The 19,354-nt window shown below is 41.8% G+C and overlaps 4 protein-coding genes across 11 annotated transcripts in view; 3 read left to right on the forward strand and 1 right to left on the reverse strand.

Annotated features, from left to right (window-relative positions):
• gng8 (guanine nucleotide binding protein (G protein), gamma 8) overlaps positions 1-19,354 on the forward strand; it is a 757,718-nt gene that overhangs the window by 183,163 nt on the left and 555,201 nt on the right. The window lies entirely within an intron of this gene.
• gab3 (GRB2 associated binding protein 3) lies at positions 86-4,812 on the reverse strand. Of its 2 annotated transcripts, none has more exons than XM_037269009.1 (9): positions 4,492-4,812; positions 2,881-3,181; positions 2,514-2,670; positions 1,982-2,430; positions 1,585-1,872; positions 1,333-1,423; positions 1,028-1,118; positions 558-677; positions 86-482 (listed from the first exon to the last, which is right to left on the reverse strand). In XM_037269009.1, the coding sequence occupies exons 1-9, from the start codon at positions 4,561-4,563 to the stop codon at positions 366-368; spliced, it is 1,686 nt and encodes a 561-aa protein (XP_037124904.1). In that variant the 5' UTR covers positions 4,564-4,812; the 3' UTR covers positions 86-365. The 2 variants fall into 2 exon arrangements, with proteins under 2 accessions (XP_037124904.1, XP_037124905.1); XM_037269010.1 differs by having other exon boundaries at positions 1,585-1,869; positions 4,492-4,811.
• aifm1 (apoptosis inducing factor mitochondrion associated 1) lies at positions 5,836-12,155 on the forward strand. 7 transcript variants are annotated; one of them, XM_037268984.1, is made up of 21 exons: positions 5,836-6,111; positions 6,688-6,818; positions 6,912-7,029; positions 7,116-7,139; positions 7,243-7,350; positions 8,395-8,469; positions 8,617-8,688; positions 8,768-8,836; positions 9,036-9,163; positions 9,238-9,368; positions 9,471-9,561; positions 9,656-9,740; positions 9,813-9,889; positions 9,979-10,087; positions 10,155-10,262; positions 10,351-10,439; positions 10,517-10,657; positions 10,932-11,074; positions 11,334-11,458; positions 11,538-11,725; positions 11,807-12,155. In XM_037268984.1, the coding sequence occupies exons 1-21, from the start codon at positions 6,024-6,026 to the stop codon at positions 11,876-11,878; spliced, it is 2,172 nt and encodes a 723-aa protein (XP_037124879.1). In that variant the 5' UTR covers positions 5,836-6,023; the 3' UTR covers positions 11,879-12,155. The 7 variants fall into 7 exon arrangements, with proteins under 7 accessions (XP_037124879.1, XP_037124881.1, XP_037124883.1 ...); XM_037268986.1 differs by having other exon boundaries at positions 8,620-8,688; XM_037268988.1 differs by lacking the exon at positions 8,395-8,469.
• LOC119133327 (glycine receptor subunit alpha-2-like) lies at positions 12,778-18,764 on the forward strand. The gene is made up of 10 exons (XM_037269021.1): positions 12,778-13,310; positions 13,486-13,616; positions 14,261-14,328; positions 15,065-15,288; positions 15,876-15,958; positions 16,034-16,171; positions 16,275-16,489; positions 16,879-17,037; positions 17,510-17,602; positions 17,673-18,764. The coding sequence occupies exons 1-10, from the start codon at positions 13,252-13,254 to the stop codon at positions 17,937-17,939; spliced, it is 1,437 nt and encodes a 478-aa protein (XP_037124916.1). The 5' UTR covers positions 12,778-13,251; the 3' UTR covers positions 17,940-18,764.

Consider the following 19,354-nt stretch of genomic DNA (forward strand, 5'->3'; position numbering starts at 1 on the left):
CGCACGCGCAAACCTGTTAAGTATATTTAACACAAACGTCTCCACACATCGCATGTTTCCATCCTTTTAATAACTTACAAAATAATCACAGTGAGAAAAAAAATGAATAATTTACTTGTCACATTTATTTTACGTTGTGTCATTATCGATGCAGGTTAAATAAGCAGTATGAATATTTATGAGCAGAATTGCTGTGGTGTGGTTTGGTCCTTCACAAAGAAATATTATGCTACATTTCAAATCAATGAGAACTAATAAAACAGATTTGCTGTCATTTCCCCCCCCCAGTGCATGTTGAAGATGCTGAAGTTTTTTCTTTCAGACCAACCAAATGTGCTGATATTTTTCATTGTGACTTTCTTGACTTATGTTTTCGACTGTCGCACATCTATCCATTCCATCTTGGTGTTTTGTAGTGCCTGAGTCTTCTTCTCATCAACCTGCACGTAATCTACTCGATGTTCATCAGAAAGAAGAGGCTTCTGTGGAGACACATGAGGAGGAGGTGAACGTCAAAGGTCATGTTGAGTCACGCTATTGCGCTTGCATCATTGTACCTTCTGTACAGGAGAAGGAGAAGCCGAGTTGAAATCCAATGATAAATAGTCAAGGTTCGATCTTCTTGCCCAAGGTTGAACAACTCCTTCGACATTGAGGGAGAAGCGTTGTCTTGACTCCTGTGGACAGAAAAATAGCTTATAAATGTTCCAAGTTCATGGTATGTTAAAAAACTGTTACACAAGGAAAAATGACGAAGCATAAATTGTGGGATTCATGTGATTTGTAGGTAAATGCACAATTTTATCCAATATCATCCCTAAAATATTTTTCTAGTCGGCCCGTCCAGGCCTTTTTAGACATTTTAGGCAAATTAGTTTTGAAATTGTTGTCCTCTTTTTTCCCCCCTTTGCAACCCTTTAAGATACTGAATTTGATAGTTGGACATTTTTAGAATTATAATTATGCCAGTCTGTGCTTCAGTCAAGGTTAAAATTGTGCAACCTACACGTTTTGATTCATATTTTACCATTGTGGCCCACTTTGCATCTTCATCTCTTGAATTGTCCCCGTTCTCAAAGCTTCCTTCATAAGATAAACACGTTCCAGAAAAGCTGAAACTACAGCAAAAAAAATATTGAAATAAATACAAAATATAGTATATAATAATATATAAAAAATATAAAAATAAATTAATATAATAAATATTGACTTAAGTGTTAAAATAATGCTAGTTCTAAAAAAAAAAAAAAGATCACAATTTCAACAGCTATGTTTACAAATGGCATAAGATGCATCAATAAACATGAAAATGCAAGTTCCAATCAGTCTCACCACGAATCAGTCTTTGTTCTGCTCAAAGGATGATGAGCAGGACATTCAGTGATTGTAGAGAGGCCTCTCAAATCAAGAGGTGGGGGTCGAGCTGTGAATCCAGACAGGACAACAAGGTCTTAAACATGGTTTGAAATGCAAACAGAGGTCTGAATTTTGCATTTACAATGACCTATTTTTAGCAAAGCGCTACCAAGACGTCTGCAGTGTCTTATGCGCACGATTCAAAACATTCAGTCCAGTCACGCTCACCTCTCCTTAAACAAGGTTTGAGATGACGGTGGATCGGAGGAGGTGCAAATTCTCCCGGTTGGCACACGAGGGAGCTGAGAGTCTTGGTGGCCTTGACTTTTTTGTTTGTATCGGGCATGCTGATGGGGCTCATGGGAATGTAAGCGTCACCCTCAACAACGCTGACGCGTGACGGTGTGGAAACCATGGCGACGTAGGACTCGTCTTGCTGGCTTTGGTTGTGCCATGATTGTCTTACCACATTAAGAGTCTGCCTTCTGTTTCCTGTTGATCTGCTGTCAGCATCTGCTAAAAAAAAAAAAAAATTGCTGTATGCAAATTATTTCCCCATTTGGTCACATCAGTTTGAATCCTGGCCCAAGATGACTTTTAATCTGGCTCTCCTATCAAAACATACCAATTGTGAAATGGTCCAAGCTTGACAAAGATGTCCTTCGGAAAAGCGGCGCGACATGTTTTGGGCAATGCCGTGCACTCATTGCCCTCGGCCTGCGAATGCCTTCATCAGGCAGATGGTTGGGCTTAGGTGGCAGCGGAGGAGGTGTTTGCTTGTCCTTGGCGGCCTCAAATGACGCACGGGAGTATGGTTTGTCAAACTGGAAGACGCTCATAGCGCAGAGATGGAGCGGAGATGAGGAGGAAGGTGGCGCTAGGGCTGTGCAAGGCGCGCTGAGAGGAGGGTTGCTCAGTATCCCGTGTGGGAACGGAGATGGACTGAGGCGGAACTGAGAAATGCAGTTAAAAGATGACGAGCCATTGCAGGGAGGTGAGGGCACAATGTCCTTGAAAACATCTTCTGTCGACTTCTGCTCCAAAGAAGTCTCCGAATTTGAAAAGCTGCTATGTCTGCGGATATAAGATTGTCAAAATCAACGGCAATGAAAAAGATGAACTTTATTCATCTTGTGATTTTTCTAAGATTGACATACCTGCAAGTGCTTCCACTTCCTGTCCCGCATTGGGACAAGACAAGATAATCGGGTGGGTGACTGGAGCCCTGTTGACTTGATAGAGACACCCGGTCAGAGTTGTCACTTGACGGCTGAAGTGATGCTGGGGTGTGAGGAAATCCTTCTTCAGAGCTCCCTGTTGACAAAAAAAAAAAGTGGCAATGAGAATGTGTTGCGGGGGGGATTTGTACTAGCACAAAGGTGACAAGAGTGACACCAAAAGGCAAAATGGTGCAACTCAAGCAAAAAAAAAATCGGATTTGAATTTTTTACATTATATAATGGTAAGCACTTTCTCTTTTTTTTAATCCCTTTTTATTGTAGGACCGGCTTGAATGTACTTCACCTGCTTCCTCGTGGTTGCCAAACTGGCAAATATGACTGATGCTGCTGATCCAGACGTTCATCTCCTCCTCAGTCTTGGCCACCAGGTAGAACATACGAGCAGAAGTCTTCACCACAAAGAGATGCTTTTCTTGGAAGTCACGCTTTATCCCCAATTGCCCGTTCAGCATTTCCACCTTGCACTCTTTCAGGTCAATGATGCGGATTGGCTTTTTGGAACTTTTACTTTGGTAGTACTCCAACACATCAGGGTTCCCGCTCATGCGACCTCTTCGTAGGACAAACCAACGTTTTCTCCATGCCTACAAGGAGAGAAGGTGAGACCTGTTTAGGGAACCAAATTCTGTGTATTGTCTCCGAATACAGTAGTGCAACCCTATCAGCACCTTTTTAGTCATGACCAGTCATGGGAACTAGATCACAGCTTACTTAGCAACTTTAAAATACATTTGTTTTTGATACGGTCACCAGGCGGAACCTTTTACTCAAATTCCCCCACATAGAAGAGGAAGTTTGCTGTTTTCAGCACAACAGACTTCTACAGAATGGATGATTGATTGGAAACCATACTGAGAAGAGTTTGATGTGGGTTCTAAATGTACACGTATGTTAAAACTTGACTTCACACTTGGTTTTGTGGCTTCGTTTACAAGAACTTTTCTTCTTCTTTGTGTGGGGGTTATCTGCTTATCTGCTCTTGCATGTCAGTTGGAGTCAGGAAGTGTTATGACAAACCACAATTAGTACCAACACTGCCCAATTTATAGTTAGTGATGATGATGTTGATGATGGGTGTGTAGCTAAAGGTCAACCATGTACAATTTAACATAGAAGGTAGGATCAGCGTTCCTTACCACTCCTTTTTGTCACCTGATTCCATTCCATCCAGATAAGAGATATTTTCATATTGGGTTAGAGTATTTGAATAAAGCACATGGCACTCATCAACATGTATGGAATCTATCATCTGGCACAAGCAGAACTGCTCTGCTGTCCTTCAATAAGTTTCTTTTTCTCTTCAGCCGTATTTGTTTTGACGAAATTCCCTCCTCCTCTTTGCACAGAGGAAGTGCAAGCAGCCCATCAAAAAGCGGGACTATTTCTGCTTGCTGCTCATGACTGATGTCTGGTTGGGCTGACATGACTTCCCATGTTTCACAATACACAGGCTCCCCTGCACCAAAAACATGCAGTGAGTGGCTAAGCCCAAGATCACATGACCCCAACAACTGCATGCCGGTCAAGGCGATGTGCTGTTTACGATTTTGTTTGTTACATGAGTTGTTTTCCATGATTTGTAATTTATTGCTTGTGTCATCATCACATGTGGTTATCATAACAAGAAGGAGTCTGAACTAGAGACTAGACATGTTTCAAATTCGTATTACAATATATACTGTATAGTATCCACACACATGCTCACACATCATACTCCCCCCACCCCCCCAAACACACACACACACACACACACACACACACACACACACACACACACACACACACACACTAGCAGGAGCCTTAATAGCACAGGGTGGCATTTATACTATTAAGCTGCTGCAGTGGTATGAGACAAAAAGACAAAAACAAGTGTCCGGTGTGTGTATCTACTCACAAATCGCTTGAGTTTCTTCTCCGGGGGTGATTTAATGAGCCAGCCAGTGCAGACCACATCCCCAGCACTCATCTTGACTGCAGAGCGTGTCGTCCTCTGCTGCTGCTGTAGCTGCTGCTGCTGCTGCTGCTGCTGCTGCTGCTGCTGTTGCTGTGAAACTGAGAGCAAGCATATCCTGTGTTCTGGTATTCAGCCCAGCCACTCCAAAAGGAGGAAGTCAAAAAACTGATTACACTGACTGAGAGAAGGGGAGTGAGAGAATCATCTGTTTATGTTACCAAGAAGGGATGAACCTTTTCTAGTAAAAACTGAAAGCTTCAACTCGTAAGCAGGAGATGGTTAGGTCAAAAAAGAGAAACGTGATATCCTGCTGTTGAAAGACTTCATTCTGAATGCATCATTTGTTTTCTCCTTGTACCTGACATTTCAGAATATCTTTGCGTATGTATGACATCAAATGAGTTATTTTGCACGGCATTGGTGAAGGTTAAATATCAGTAAAATTCAAGAAATTGGGGGGGGAATACCTATTGGATGTAAAAATCCCAATAGTAAGTTGTATCTTTTGCTGTCCATGTTGTCTACCCACTGTAACATTTCACATGCATTTTCTAATGTAATCGTAAAGGGCCTGTCTACGATGTTTTCGACACACCATTGTATATATCAGTATAACTTGTACAGTATATGTGGTACCCCAAAAAGATACACCTGTTTTTCAAGTATATAGTTCCAAGAGTAATGTTGAGTTTATATGAAAATGGATCCAATGTTACCGTCTGTATTGTTATATTTTAATTCACGTTTATTTACATTTATTTTATCGCTGTTTTTTTTTATTTGATTGTATTTTATTTTTTCATTTTTATAATAAAAGTAAGTTATAGTTTTTATATTTCAACCACTAGGATACCCCAGTGAGGAAGTCTCTACCATAGCCCTACTTCCAATTTAGACATGTACCGCTCAAACATGGCTGCCGTTACACGCATGCGAAGTAGAGCTCACGGGGCGGGTTGCGGTGTGACGCCCAATAAGGAAATTACGACCTCATTGGCTCAGAGTGGACGTCGCGCTGCTTTTGACCAATCAAAACGCTTGTGAATATTAATGACGTTACGCCAAAGATCTTCAAAGAAGAGATTCCGTTTGTGAGTGTAACTCAAAGATCACTCAGCGCTAAACTGTTTTTGACTAAACATTTATCGTCTCTCTGTTATAGTTTTAATAATGAAAAATAAAGAGGTGGATGAATGAAATTTCCAACTTTGTGGGCATATATTTAACCTAGCAAATCACGGCTCCATCTTTAGTCACCAGCTTTCCTCGTAGCGTTCCTCTTGAGCACTTTAAGCTCTTTACAATTACCCATGATTCCCCTGCAACGTATGACCTGTCTCTGGCCTTGTGCAGCGCGGCTGGTTGCAGGATTGAGCAAGCGGCGTTAGGATTAGGTTAATTTAGTGGCATTGGTGCACCTACCTGTCAGGTCGGCAAGTGACGAAGGAATTGATACCAGGCAAGTTGCAACAATGCTCAAATGTAGAACCGTGTGGAGAAAGCTTGCTCCCCTTGCCAGAGCCTCGTCAACACTGTGTCGGCAAAATGTGAGGAGGACAGGTATGCAAAAACTTGACACATCTGCTTGCATTATTCTTTTTAGCACACCCAATAATTTGGGCCATTTGATTAACGGTACTTGTTATGACGCCGTGTCTTCTCATTTCGTTCATTTCTCATTTTGGACAACCAATGTGGTGATTTTGGTCGATGTATGACCTTCAATTCACCGGAAAAGAGCGAAAGTAGCCACCAAGCGAACTGCGATATTGCCTGAACTTGATACAATTGAATATTTTCAGGCCCTGAGTTATGCCTGACTAAAAATGTTACACGAGCCAATTTTGATTTGAGATTTAATCCCGTAATCCAACAAAACATTATTATTGTGGTCGTAGTGTACAGAGGCGTGACAACTGTTTCTACTGTTGTGATTATATTAGGCCTTTTGAATATTCATGATGGGGTAATCATTTTTGTAAAGGCCCAATTTTGATATAGATGCCCACTTTTGTGGTCTCTTGAGTAGCACAAATACCGGTCACTCATAAATCACATTATCCCCAAATACTTATGATTTAAAGACTTGATAGCATTTGTGAAAACCGATCAAGCCGGAGCTTTTTTCTTTTTCAGGTTTGCATAATGCTAGAATACCTGCACATGTACCTGGGGCTCATATGGCGACAGGGCCTGCAGGAGGTGGTGGAGAAAATCAGCTGTATGTCCTCCTGGTTGGGGCAACCTGCCTTGGTGGAGCAATTTACGTGAGTGAGCTCACCTCCAGTTATTGCTGTTCACATTTGTGCAATGTTTGTCAGTAGAGGTGATGATGTTGGCTGCTTCTGCTGTTTCTGTAGGCGTATAGAACTGTTAAAGGAGACCAGCAAAGATATGAAGAACGAATTGCAGAAATCGCATCTCGACCACATCGAAGAACCCAACAAGCAACCGCCAGCGTCCAGATGGAAACTCCTGGTTAGAACATTTGATTTTTACTACTGTTGATTGTTGTCGCAATCCAAATTCTAATCAAGAATATTTCTACTACTCTGTTTTTGTAGCCGCAGAGACCGTTGAAACAGAATGTGAGTGTTTAAGTTTAATTTGATAGTCAACATTGTGTTTGTAAACAGACCACAGAGTTGGTTGTGTTAAGTTGTACAGACGTACTATTTGTTTGTCTCGCAGCTGTTCCAGAGTCAGAACCTCAAGCCGCACCTTTGTCCGAAGAGCCGAGCCCTGTCGTGCCTGATGCTGAGACAGCAGCCTCAAGTGAAGCACCTGAACCTATCCAAGGTTATTTGCTGACTTTTCTATTTGATGTGAAATGTGGTCTCGTGTCTAAAAGGTTTGATTCATTTAATATTTATATGACTAATATTTTTTAAATCGAATTTCCATGCCACCATAAACTCCTATTGCTCTTTAGTGATACTATTTTGTGACACCAAGTGGTCAATTTGGGTAATGCAATTTTAATGGAATTTAACCTAAATAGTTTTAGTAGCACTTTGATGATGATAAAAAAAGTAAAACATCTCATAAAAAATTACTTTAAGAGTTAACGTAATAAATTGTCTTAAATGATGACAATTTGACTTATTTCCATTATTTGCGATGGGAAAATTTGTTTTGAAATTTGAACAATTGAAACATTGGCCAGCAAAGGTGGTGTTAGTATCCTACCACTGACAATACTGTGAAAATAAAATGCATGAAAAAAAATATTGGCTAGCATTCCTGAATGAAGTTTTATCTTCACTTTTGGATATCACTTTTACACACGAGTACCATGAATGCCTTGTACACTGCATGCAGTACTTATTCCTTTTTATGCATATTATTTTATTTCGTGATGTGTGCCTTTTCCCTCCTCACACTTAACCTTTCCAGTCATTTCCTTTTATAAGTGCATTTGAATGAACCTAGTGTATTAACCTTTCCCAGTTGCAGTCGCTGTCTTTGTACACCTGGTGAACAGGGTCCATGTGGTTTTCCTATCCTGATATCAATTGCATCTTTTCTGTGTCATAGTTTGACCGTTTTCTTTTTGTGTTTGTTTCCAATGTTGAACATATCATCTTTGGACGTGGCTGGAAGTTGCAATTCCAAATGCAATACTGCTGCCTTTGGGTTAAAAGGGAACTCCAAATGTTTTAAAAAATGTGCCATGACACACAGAAAGTGGTTAACTTGAACTGTGCAGCTTCCAGCTATGATGATGAGGCATGCTTTTGTATTCATTTTATCTAGGTGAGCAAATGCATGCAACTTTGTGGTCATCCCTTTGACATAGTAGTCTTATGTCTAAATTGGTGCTATGGATCGCCCCGACAACAGACGAGCCTGTGTTAGAAGCAGCACCAGAAGAAGAAGTAGCAGCAGAAGCACCCGCTGAGTCGCTCGTTGAGGAGGGTAAGACATCAAGGATTCAACGTATCCCATTTGTGAACGAGGCTGTGCCAACAATTGAGTTGCCTGTATTGACTGAGGCAGTTAAAAAAAAAACAAAAAAACTCCAATCTCAGTCACAGGCTAATAATTCTACTACTATACTACCAGAAGCCCCGCCCCCTTCCGAGCCAGAGCCAGCCCAATTAACCGAGCCGTCCCCGGCGCCTGTTGTGGAGAGTGGTAAGCGCCTCCGTGTCCTGCGCAGGGAACCTGTGACATACACTTGCGATGTTTTTGATTTTGTCCTGACTGCGGACAGAACCCGCAGAAGCTGAAAGCCCCGCAGCCGAGCCGTCTGAGCCGCAGGCTGAAGTGGTGGCAGAGAGTGGTAAGATTCTATTGCAGCAACGTTGGGAGCAGAAAAAGGGGGGTGATCCTGAGATTTTGGATGATATTAAGTTCTCTGCCTTTTTCTCTTCAGACTAACATTTTTCCAGTCCACAGGTTAATTTCTCTTCCGTCCTAGCAGGTTTATTGGCAACAGGTCATCTACCGTTCTCTGACTCTTTCTCTCTTTGTCTTGCTAGCTGAAGGACTCACCACTGAGCAGCCCTCACCCGCACTTCCCCCACATGCTCCTTACCTCCTGATTGGTGGTGGGACGGCCTCCTTCGCCGCTGCCCGCTCCATTCGAGCCAGAGACCCCGGCGCCCGCGTGAGTTTTACTTTCTGCTTCAAAGCGGCGTCCTGTCTTTTGTTTGTAATCGAAAGCGCGGCGTCTGCAAACAGGTTTTGATTGTGACGGACGAGCCGGACCTCCCGTACATGAGACCGCCCTTGTCCAAAGAGCTGTGGTTCTCTGACGACCCCACTGTGACAGAAACACTACGTTTCAAGCAGTGGAATGGAAAAGAACGAAGGTCTGTCACTCAACTTGCAAAACAAACCAGAAAAACTGAACTGAGACCTTGCATGATAATTAAAAGATGACATTGACTGTACTTGATTTTATTTTTTTGCAGTATTTACTTTCAACCACCATCATTCTACATTACTCCAGAAGAACTGAGTACTGCAGAAAATGGCGGCGTGGCAGTTCTCTCAAGCAAAAAGGTTAGTCCAATGGCCTAATTATCGTCAAACGAGCTCAGTTGATGAAAATTGCACTGATCTGATTTTTGACAAGAAAAACAAAATGTCATTCTAGGTTGTCCACATGGATGTGAGGGGAAACAAAGTAAAACTAGACGACGACACGGAGATCTCATACGACAAGTGCTTGATTGCCACAGGTTTGCCACTTCACCTTCTGTCCTCTGAGCCGCTGTTTGCGCTATGTAAAAGCTAATTTCACTTTATCCAAGGCGGCATTCCAAGAAATTTGCAAGTTATTGACCGAGCAGAAGAGGAGGTGAAGCAGAAGACGACTTTATTCCGTAAGGTCAGTGTTTAGAGGTCACCAGAGGTCAGGACACTACCTAAAGTCATAAAAAAAAGTAACATCAATGTTCTACATTTTCACCACTCCAGATTGATGACTTCCGGACTTTAGATAAAGTCTCCAGAAACATAAAGTCCATCACAGTCATCGGAGGCGGTTTCTTGGGCAGCGAACTGGCCTGTGCCCTCGGCAGACGATGTAAGACAAAAATAATGAAGAGGAGAAAACACTTGATGCATCTTGATCGTGACTTGTCCCATTTCAGCTCAGGATTCCGGTCTGGAGGTGATCCAGATGTTCCCCGAGAAGGGTAACATGGGCAAAGTTCTGCCCGAGTATCTCAGCAACTGGACTACAGAAAAAGTCAAAACAGGTTTGCCTCCCTTTTGCTTTCTAGCTCTTCTAAATCTACTCCTGGAAGCACTTTTTTAATATTAGATACATTTTTTTATTTTATTCAGAGGGTGTGAAAGTCATCTCAGAAGCTCTCGTCAAATCTGTGACATGCAAAGATGATCAGTTAGAAATAAAACTCAAGGATGGTCGATTGGTAAGTCCAGTGCACTTCAGAGACAGTTTAAAAAATAAAATAAAAAAAAAGTTACTTAATCATGTTTTACATCATAGATAAAAACAGATCACGTGGTTGCAGCCGTTGGTCTGGAGCCCAACGTCGACCTCGCCAAGTCGGCAGGTCTGGAGGTGGACTCGGACTTTGGTGGCTATCGTGTCAATGCCGAGCTGCAAGCTCGGTCCAACATTTGGGTGGTAGGTTAATCATTGAAAACGACTGCGTCGTTTAACTACTCGTCAGTAATTATTAACAAAAGTGCAAATGTCACTTTTCTTTTTTTTCTTTGAGTCAACTAAAAATGATTGCTTAAATTATAAATGGCGCCATGATTACACTGAGGAATTGGCCATGAGTTTTGAATGTCAAACTTATGCTTGTGACTATAGCGCCCTCTTGAGATGAGTTCACAACATGGCACCAAAAAAAATGAAAAAAGACCACCATGCTCTCTGCTCTTCCTTCATTCAGGCGGGAGATGCCGCTTGTTTCTACGACATAAGGCTTGGCCGCAGACGGGTGGAGCACCACGACCATGCCGTTGTCAGCGGCCGACTGGCCGGGGAGAACATGACAGGAGCCAACAAGCCTTACTGGCATCAATCTATGTTCTGGTATGAACCACTCTCCAGTATTCCCTGCTTCTGATAGCTGGTGATTGCACCATAACTGTGTTGTTCCAAAAGATTAGAACTAGCATGCGCTAGAGTAGCATAAGATTGTGTAAATGACTCAGTCTTTGAATAGTTGAAATGCCGTTTCAGGGCTTACAAGCATCAGGAGGCTGCGTTGCATAGTCCAAAAATATTTTGGGGGTGGGTTTCACCTAGACAGACATTTGTTAATTCTTGGTGTCCAAATATTGTGTAATAGGAGTGACCTGGGTCCTGACGTAGGCTATGAGGCCATTGGGATTGTGGACAGCAGTTTGCCCACCGTGGGGGTCTTTGCCAAAGCCACAGCCAAGGATACACCCAAAGCTGCCACTGAAGAGTCTGGTATGAGCAATCATATGTTCAAATATATTAGTTGGGAAGCAAGTGAGTAACTTTGTTGTGTTGTGAAATTGTGCTGCAGGAACCGGTATCCGCTCAGAAAGCGAAACGGAGGACGTGGCATCGAGCCCCGTGGCCTCCTCCATATCTGCTCCCGCTGAGACGCACAAAGATGACTACGGGAAAGGAGTCATTTTCTACCTGCGAGACAAAGTGGTGGTGGGCATTATCCTGTGGAACGTTTTCAACCGAATGCCCATCGCAAGAAAGGTCAGATGTCGCCCCCTCCCACAAAAAAAAAAACAAGATTGTGGAATTGATTTACTCAAAAGCATCTTTTTGTCTGTGTAGATTATCAAGGACGGAGAGGAACACGCCGATCTAAACGAGGTGGCTAAACTGTTTAACATCCACGAAGATTAGGACAATGAAGACCAGTGAGAAACTAAGTGACATTTTGTGAACTTATAGTATCCCATCAGTTATGTAAATTGTGATTTCAATGAATTATTTTCATACTACACCTGAAATTTCTATTTCTTGTCCATAATCCCTACTCCTGCCCTTAAAACAAAAAAGAAAAAAAGAACTGTCATGCCTCGGTGCAAATATTTTCTCTGGCCAACTCCTGGTCACAGTGTAATGGTCACAAAACAGCTGCTTGTTGGGAGAAAGGCTGAAATAAAAATATATTTTTAAATCGGAGTTATCCCTTTATTCTCGCGCGGCACTAATGTGCGATGCGCTGACCTCAAGGGATTGTTGAGGCAAAGAGACGTAAGCAAAGCCACCCTGGTCTTGTGTCCATCCATAAACCATAAAATCAGCATGTGTAAGAGTCAAATGCGCTGCAAGCGTAAACTTTGGACATCTTGACCTACTTACGCTATGTTGTCTGGAGGTGACAATGCTCAAGCATGCAGAAATGTCTTTTTTCCCTCTGTTATTAGTAATGCATCCCTGTTTATTCATCACACACATTTCTTATTCTATTTGACACTGAAGGGTCCAAAGCCAAGCGAGGCAGACGTGCAGCAATAACGGGCCGGCTCGTATTAATTTTACATGAACAAGTGGATGAATCTTCGGACGGAGCTTCCACATTTATATTGACTTTTTTTTGGGGTTTTTTTTTTTTTTGTTAAACGCCCCGGCTCATTCGGAGATGCACCCAGCAGGCTGGAAACATCGGACATCATTTCTTGAGATGGAAAACATTTATCAATAGAAATGTGAGATAACATTTATATATAAAATTCAAAAAATAAATAAATACATTATTTAAATTTGTATTTATTTAAATTTTATTAAAAAATAAAAAAACATTTTATTAAATAAATAAAAAGTAATACTATTTTATATTTGTCTCAAAATGTGTGTTTAAATTATTTAGTTAAGCTCCAATATTTCTATTCTTGCTGTAACTTTTTCAAAAATGTGTTAATAAACCTAATTAGAAACAGCGAGTAATTCCATGAAATACATAGTTACTGTCTCTTTAAAGATTCTAGCAGTCGCTCCTTGAACATGCGTGTGGCCATTTAAAAAAGAAAAAAAAAAGCGAAAGCTTCAAGTCATTCCCACAAACACACAAGCAGCGGGGGGGAAAGAAAAGTTCCCGGGCATTCTGAATTATACAACAGCAACGTCTTGTAGTTTACACCTGCTGAGGGAAAGGGAAGGAGGAGCTGCTGAGTCCAGACGACAGCTTTAGCTGGAGGAGCAACATCTGCATTTTCTCACCCCTCTTATCAGTTATATTTTCCCTCCAGAGGTGGAGTCTTTTTCTTCAGAGGATGCAACTGCACACTTTGTGTATCCTGTGGGCTCATTATGTGTTTTCTCTGCAAGGCAGGTACTGTAAATATTTTATTATATCACATTTTATCAACAAGTAAGTTTAAGATTAATTCTGGATCAAACTAATATGATAAATGATGATAGAGCATTTTTCTGTGAATATTTCCTCTAAAAAAATTGTCACTTTAAAATTCAAAAATACATGTGATGGGTTGATCACCCTGCTGCAGGTCAGTCCAGTGTAAGGACATGAAGTTACCCGGCGGCGGCGCTTCCAAAGCGCCCTCGCCATCTGACTTTCTGGATAAGCTGATGGGTCGCACATCTGGCTACGACGCTCGCATCCGCCCCAACTTCAAAGGTAACCACGGATCTGCTGGGTGGGAGGAGCTTCCTTGTCGTGACAGGTGTGAGGAAGCTTTTCCACTCAATTTATCCAACAATGTGGGCGTTGAAATGGCACAAATCCCTGACAGATGGGTCAAGGGGGACCAGAGATGCTGCAGGCTGCGATGCTTCCCACACAACCCTGATGTTTCTTTTTTTTTTTTTTTTCCTGTCACTGTTTTACTGTTGACCCACAGCCTTGAGTTCTAATTTTTTTTCCTTCCTTCAGATCCTTTTCATTTGAAATGCACAGCACCGCGCCTGCTGCTACCCCAGCCCAACCCCAATCTGTAGCTCTAGCCAGAAGATTCTTTCTGACACACTTTACCCCACACAAGTCTCCAGGGTTGAATTTCATATATATTTCATGTCATATTTGATAGCTCTCTCCACTCGGTCGTCGGTACATGGTGAGAAAATTCCCAGCTGATTATCTATAAATACACTACTAATGTAACTAAAGTAGAATCAATAAAAGATTACCTCCAGGGAAATGAGGCACTTGAATATTTTATGTTTAGTAGTCAACGTGTATCCTAGAAATGCTGTTTATTTAAGGCCTATTAGAGAATGAAGTCAATATTTGTAACCATGCTGTGTTACAATCCACCATTTTAGGACCTCCTGTGAACGTCACCTGCAACATCTTCATCAACAGCTTCGGCTCCATCACTGAAACCACCATGGTGAGTTTTCCTCCTAAGAAGCATCAAGTCGTCTCTCTATATTTCTGCCTTTCAAAATATAATTACGTGATTGACACTTATTTTTTGTTGTAGTTTATTGTGGCGTATAATTGGTAAAAAGTGCAATACAGGCAATTGCAGTAGTGCAGAAACACTTTTTTCACGGACGATTTATCATTATTTGTGTACAGTGGGGACTTCATTAACATTAATTTATCTTTTCAGTTAAAAGATGAGACATCTAAGACTTAATTTGTGAATATCCTTTGACAAAAAGCACCACCAATAAAATGCAAAATGTCAAATGGGATTTCCTCATCAAGATTTAATAAGGACTTCCAAAAAGAACTCTCGCTTATTTATGAGGTGTGAATACTTTCTGGGGGAATTTTATTTATTCACATTTAGAGATACCGAGACTCATGTATTTTCTAAAATACTTAAAAGGGAGTTTGTTAATTATTAATTGTCATAATTGAAAGTAAAGTTTGCTGTCGTTTTAGATGATGAGCACACAAGCCTGATTTTTTTTGGCAGCCTTTTTGTTTTGTTTTACGAACTCAGCCATTTAGGGATGTCTGATTTACGTGTTTCTAAATAGATTCAAAAAAATAAAATCAGTCTGGACTGCAGTGAGTCAACCCTCCTCTGCCTTGATGAGTGAGAAGCCTCACAAATGTGCTTTTTTGTTTGGATGCCACTAAACTAACTCTTCTATGTACGTAAATGATTGCAGGACTACCGGCTAAACGTATTTCTGCGCCAGCAGTGGAACGACCCTCGACTGGCTTATAAAGAGTACCCGGATGACTCGCTGGATCTGGACCCGTCCATGTTGGACTCCATTTGGAAGCCCGATTTATTCTTCGCCAATGAAAAGGGAGCAAATTTCCATGACGTTACCACTGACAACACACTGCTCAGAATATTCCAAAATGGAAATGTCCTCTACAGCATCAGGTAATTTGATCCCATCTAATTTTTTTTTCTTTTTCCACTCCAGTTCAGCTGAGTTGTAATTGGTGTCCAGCTAATCCAGTGATCATGCTCATGGTAAATACTAACTGCAGGCGAAATAAATTCAACTCACTCATGTGACACCAAAGCAGTGTGGTGGAATAATCAGGAAATACAGTCTAACTAGATAAAGTCAGAAATATATTTCTATAAATGTTAAAGATATGCCAAATCGAGCTGTAAAATCCAGGACTAATAAAAGCTACACGATATCTAGCATTGACAGAATTGTTATTGTATCCTTAATGACATCACATGTTGCCAGGTAGAGTTAATATGCCTCATTTATAACTAAATCCAGATAGGATGATGACTAAAAGCCACTGACACCCGCTAGGCTTTTTAAACGGAATTAGGTCGCTTTCAGTTTGCAATTGAACTACTCTTCTGTGTGGAATATAAAATACAGAAAGACAGCAAAACACTATCATGGGCCACTGCCTCTAATGCTAAAATGCCAGAGGTTAAAGTCATTGCAAAAAAAAATAAATGGGCTGATTCAAATGCAATGTGCCATCTTTGTCCTCTAGGCTGACATTAACCCTCTCATGCCCTATGGATCTAAAAAACTTCCCCATGGACAGCCAGACGTGCATCATGCAGTTGGAGAGCTGTGAGTAACATCTCAAGCCTGTTGACAGTATTAAATTTTTTGACCAGCTTGTTTTTTTTCCTCTCTCTCTTCCAGTTGGCTACACCATGAATGATCTGATCTTCGAATGGCTGGACGTGGGCGCTGTGCAGGTGGCCGACGACCTGGTGCTCCCTCAGTTTGTTCTAAAAGAGGAGCAAGGCCTCGGCTATTGCACCAAGCATTACAACACAGGTAAACGATAAGACGACCCCCCGACCGGCATCTTGGAAGGACCTCTGTCACTCGACCTCTAATCAGCCTGTTAGTTTGTGCCTGTATCTCCTCTTGTTGTTAGGTAAATTCACCTGCATCGAGGTCAAATTCTACCTGGAGCGCCAGATGGGCTACTACTTGATCCAAATGTACATACCCAGCTTGCTCACTGTCATCCTTTCCTGGGTGTCCTTCTGGATCAACATGGATGCGGCTCCGGCCAGAGTGGGCCTGGGCATCACCACGGTGCTCACCATGACCACGCAGAGCTCCGGCTCCAGAGCGTCTCTACCAAAGGTCAGACTCTGTTTTGTGACGCCCAATTTGGTCACTTATAGCATAGCTCACTGCAACGGACGCAGTCACCTTAGGAGCTTGCTCCATCCACTAGCCTGGTGTGATTTGGACACTTTGGATTAATGAAATGTGTCACTATGAAGCATGCAATATACAGTGGTTGCCTAAGGCTAGATGATAGAACATGTTTATTTACTTAGCAACGCTCCTCCCTAAGTGAAATGCCTGTGAGGTGTCAGCGGTAGCCATGGTGCGAGTTGCTTGAATTCCTTTTAAGCTTGACGACACTTGTATTCAATTATTTATTTCAAACTCAGGGTTAATAAAAGGACAGTCCAAATTAAGACATATATAAATAGACTACATGAGACGTTTGTATTTTTTTGCAGGTGTCCTACGTGAAAGCCATCGACATCTGGATGGCGGTGTGTCTCCTTTTTGTGTTTGCCGCCCTCTTGGAGTACGCGGCTGTTAATTTCGTTTCCCGGCAGCACAAGGAGTTCTTCAGATTGAGGAAGAAGCTCAGAGAGCAAGAGCGGCAACGGATTGTGAGTGCAGGCCACCCACTCAGGCGCAGCCCCCAGGGCAGCTGTCTCCTGCAATTCCCTCTGCTCTGCCCAGCCCGGCTCTGCACGGGCGGGTTACACATCTCGACTGCATGTCGTGCTGCGGACAGCGTTGACCTGTAATTAATTCAAGCCGTCAACCCCCTCGCCATTCTCGGACGCACATTCTTCCTAGCTCACCTTGACTCTCACGAGGAAAAGGAACAAATGTGTTTTGATCCTCTTTTTAATCCTTGAAAGAAACAGCACAGTGAGAAACCAAATGCGGGATTCATAATATTCAATATTTATAGCAGCATCCTCAAATCATTTGCATATAAAATTTGCATTTATTTGTCAGGATGACAACGCTCTGATGACTTTCCCTCCACATTGTAATAGACAGACGATGACTCGGTTAATGAACGCAAACGTGCACTTGGATGATTCTGTGCCGCTCTCTCGCTTTCATTAGCAGGGAAGTGGCGAGAGCAAGACGAAAGGCAACATGGCAGGCAATGATGCGCCTCATGGGAGTGCGGGCCAGCAGTGCAGTGCCTGCGCTCGGGTACGCGCTTCGCCTTAAAAGAATCGGCAAAAAAATCACAACCTCTAATTCAGTTTTTTTCCCCCTTCAGGAGGAGGAGCTAGCTCGCCAGGGTTTACTCTTCCACACTTTCGGCCTGGGACTGGCGAGCGCTTCCGAGATGGATGCGACACCAGTTTTTGCCGACTTACCTCCTGGCTTGGGCTACTATGACATCAGGCGGCGCTTTGTGGACCGAGCCAAAAAGATTGACACCATCTCTCGCGCCCTGTTTCCTATGAGTTTTCTTATGTTTAATGTCCTCTACTGGCTCACCTACAAAGTTTTACGGCACGAAGACGTCCAATTTAAACTGTGACTCGACGAGGGAAATAATAGGAACACCCGATGGTTTCGCACGGTGTGTGTAATGACAGCATGACAGCTGCTCTTAAAGATAAATTATGCTGTCCACAACTAAGTTATTATTTTGATGAATATTTTTTTTATTTATACCCAAAGAAACACTTTTTGTTTGCACTTGTGAGCAAATACTGTGTGGCACACATCGCTTGGCATCTTGAATATTATTTTAATTTTAAAGAGAATTATTGTTCTTAATTAATGTGCCCCTTCCTTATCTTCACCAGCATTTGGACTGCTGCATACCCGAGATTCTTTCTCAGGTTGTGTGCTCATTTTCACATCACACTGACCACTGTGCGTCACAACACCACAATGTAATGAATTACAAATTCTGCTCTTGTCATATCTAAGTTTTTTTTTTTTAATTGCAAAGTTTTACTGTTTTTTATTTTTTTATTTGTTCAAATTTGTCATGGAAAAATATTCAGAAAAAGCTTTATTGTACAGAAATACATATTGAAGCCATTTTGCGTGTACGGCCAGAGGGTGGTGCTGTTGCTCGTTTTATTTAATGTGCACGTTCATAGACGCATCTTTAAGTTAGAACTTGAGCGAACCAGTGAAATGTCCGAGGTTGGCTTTTTCAACACTATTGATTTGCCTCGAAGTCAAGCCAACTCTAGCCAACCTCTTATTTGACTTATTCGTGAATATTTGCTTGCTGGTCTTCGTTGCATTTATTTGCCAAGTTGGGCAATATTTGAATTTGCATATTCCTACTGTATATTTTTTTGTCGATTTGAGATTCATGCAGTATTAAAAAGTAAAGCACAAGTAACTCATCAGCCACTCGGGATTTTTTCTCTCTTTTTATTGATTACTTCGAGGACGGGGGGTTGCTTTTTATTTGAGTAAAGTTACAGTGCTATAATTTCTGGCAACTGCACGCACCTTTTGAAGTCGTATTTCAGCTCTTATCATTAGCTGAAATCTTTTTCCCTTCTCGACACAACCATATGTGCAAATTATTAAAGGAGAGAAACTATATTTGACAAGTTAATAATGTTGTACATGATTGATGGCTACTTCTGTACTTAGTAGTATTTTCCAACAGGTAAAGGTGATTTTTGTTTGTTTTTGATATATTTAAGGACCGATTGTGACCACTTTTGACACGTCTAATGAACGATTATAAAACAGATCGTATACTGTGTTTTAATGCAGTTAGGGGGAAAAAGTGAGGCTGATCCACTCAACCCTCCACTTGAAGCGTGTTTCAGACGACGTGGCAGCGCCTCCGGTCTCATGATCTGAGTTTGAACTGCAACCCCACCCGACAGTTGTAAATAATACCACCACTGCCTTCGATTCCTTTTAAACACCTAACATGCCTTCAAGTCTGCAATATAAGTTCGCATAAACACTCAA

Source organism: Syngnathus acus, chromosome 14, assembly GCF_901709675.1.
Source record: "Syngnathus acus chromosome 14, fSynAcu1.2, whole genome shotgun sequence".
In the NCBI taxonomy this organism is placed as follows: Eukaryota; Metazoa; Chordata; class Actinopteri; order Syngnathiformes; family Syngnathidae; genus Syngnathus; species Syngnathus acus.

Excerpts from the sequence above, each read along its gene's own strand:
- gab3 (XM_037269009.1), bottom strand. The coding sequence starts at position 4,563 with ATGAGTGCTGGGGATGTGGTCTGCACTGGCTGGCTCATTAAATCACCC. Across the intron at positions 2,671-2,880 it reads TGGCAACCACGAGGAAGCAG|GGAGCTCTGAAGAAGGATTT; the intron begins GTGAAGTACATT and ends TTTTGTCAACAG. Across the intron at positions 1,424-1,584 it reads CAAACCTTGTTTAAGGAGAG|CTCGACCCCCACCTCTTGAT; the intron begins GTGAGCGTGACT and ends CTGGATTCACAG.
- aifm1 (XM_037268984.1), top strand. The coding sequence starts at position 6,024 with ATGCTCAAATGTAGAACCGTGTGGAGAAAGCTTGCTCCCCTTGCCAGA. Across the intron at positions 9,164-9,237 it reads CCAGAGACCCCGGCGCCCGC|GTTTTGATTGTGACGGACGA; the intron begins GTGAGTTTTACT and ends GTCTGCAAACAG. Across the intron at positions 10,658-10,931 it reads CTCGGTCCAACATTTGGGTG|GCGGGAGATGCCGCTTGTTT; the intron begins GTAGGTTAATCA and ends TCCTTCATTCAG.
- LOC119133327 (XM_037269021.1), top strand. The coding sequence starts at position 13,252 with ATGCAACTGCACACTTTGTGTATCCTGTGGGCTCATTATGTGTTTTCT. Across the intron at positions 13,311-13,485 it reads GTGTTTTCTCTGCAAGGCAG|GTCAGTCCAGTGTAAGGACA; the intron begins GTACTGTAAATA and ends ACCCTGCTGCAG. Across the intron at positions 16,490-16,878 it reads CCAGAGCGTCTCTACCAAAG|GTGTCCTACGTGAAAGCCAT; the intron begins GTCAGACTCTGT and ends ATTTTTTTGCAG.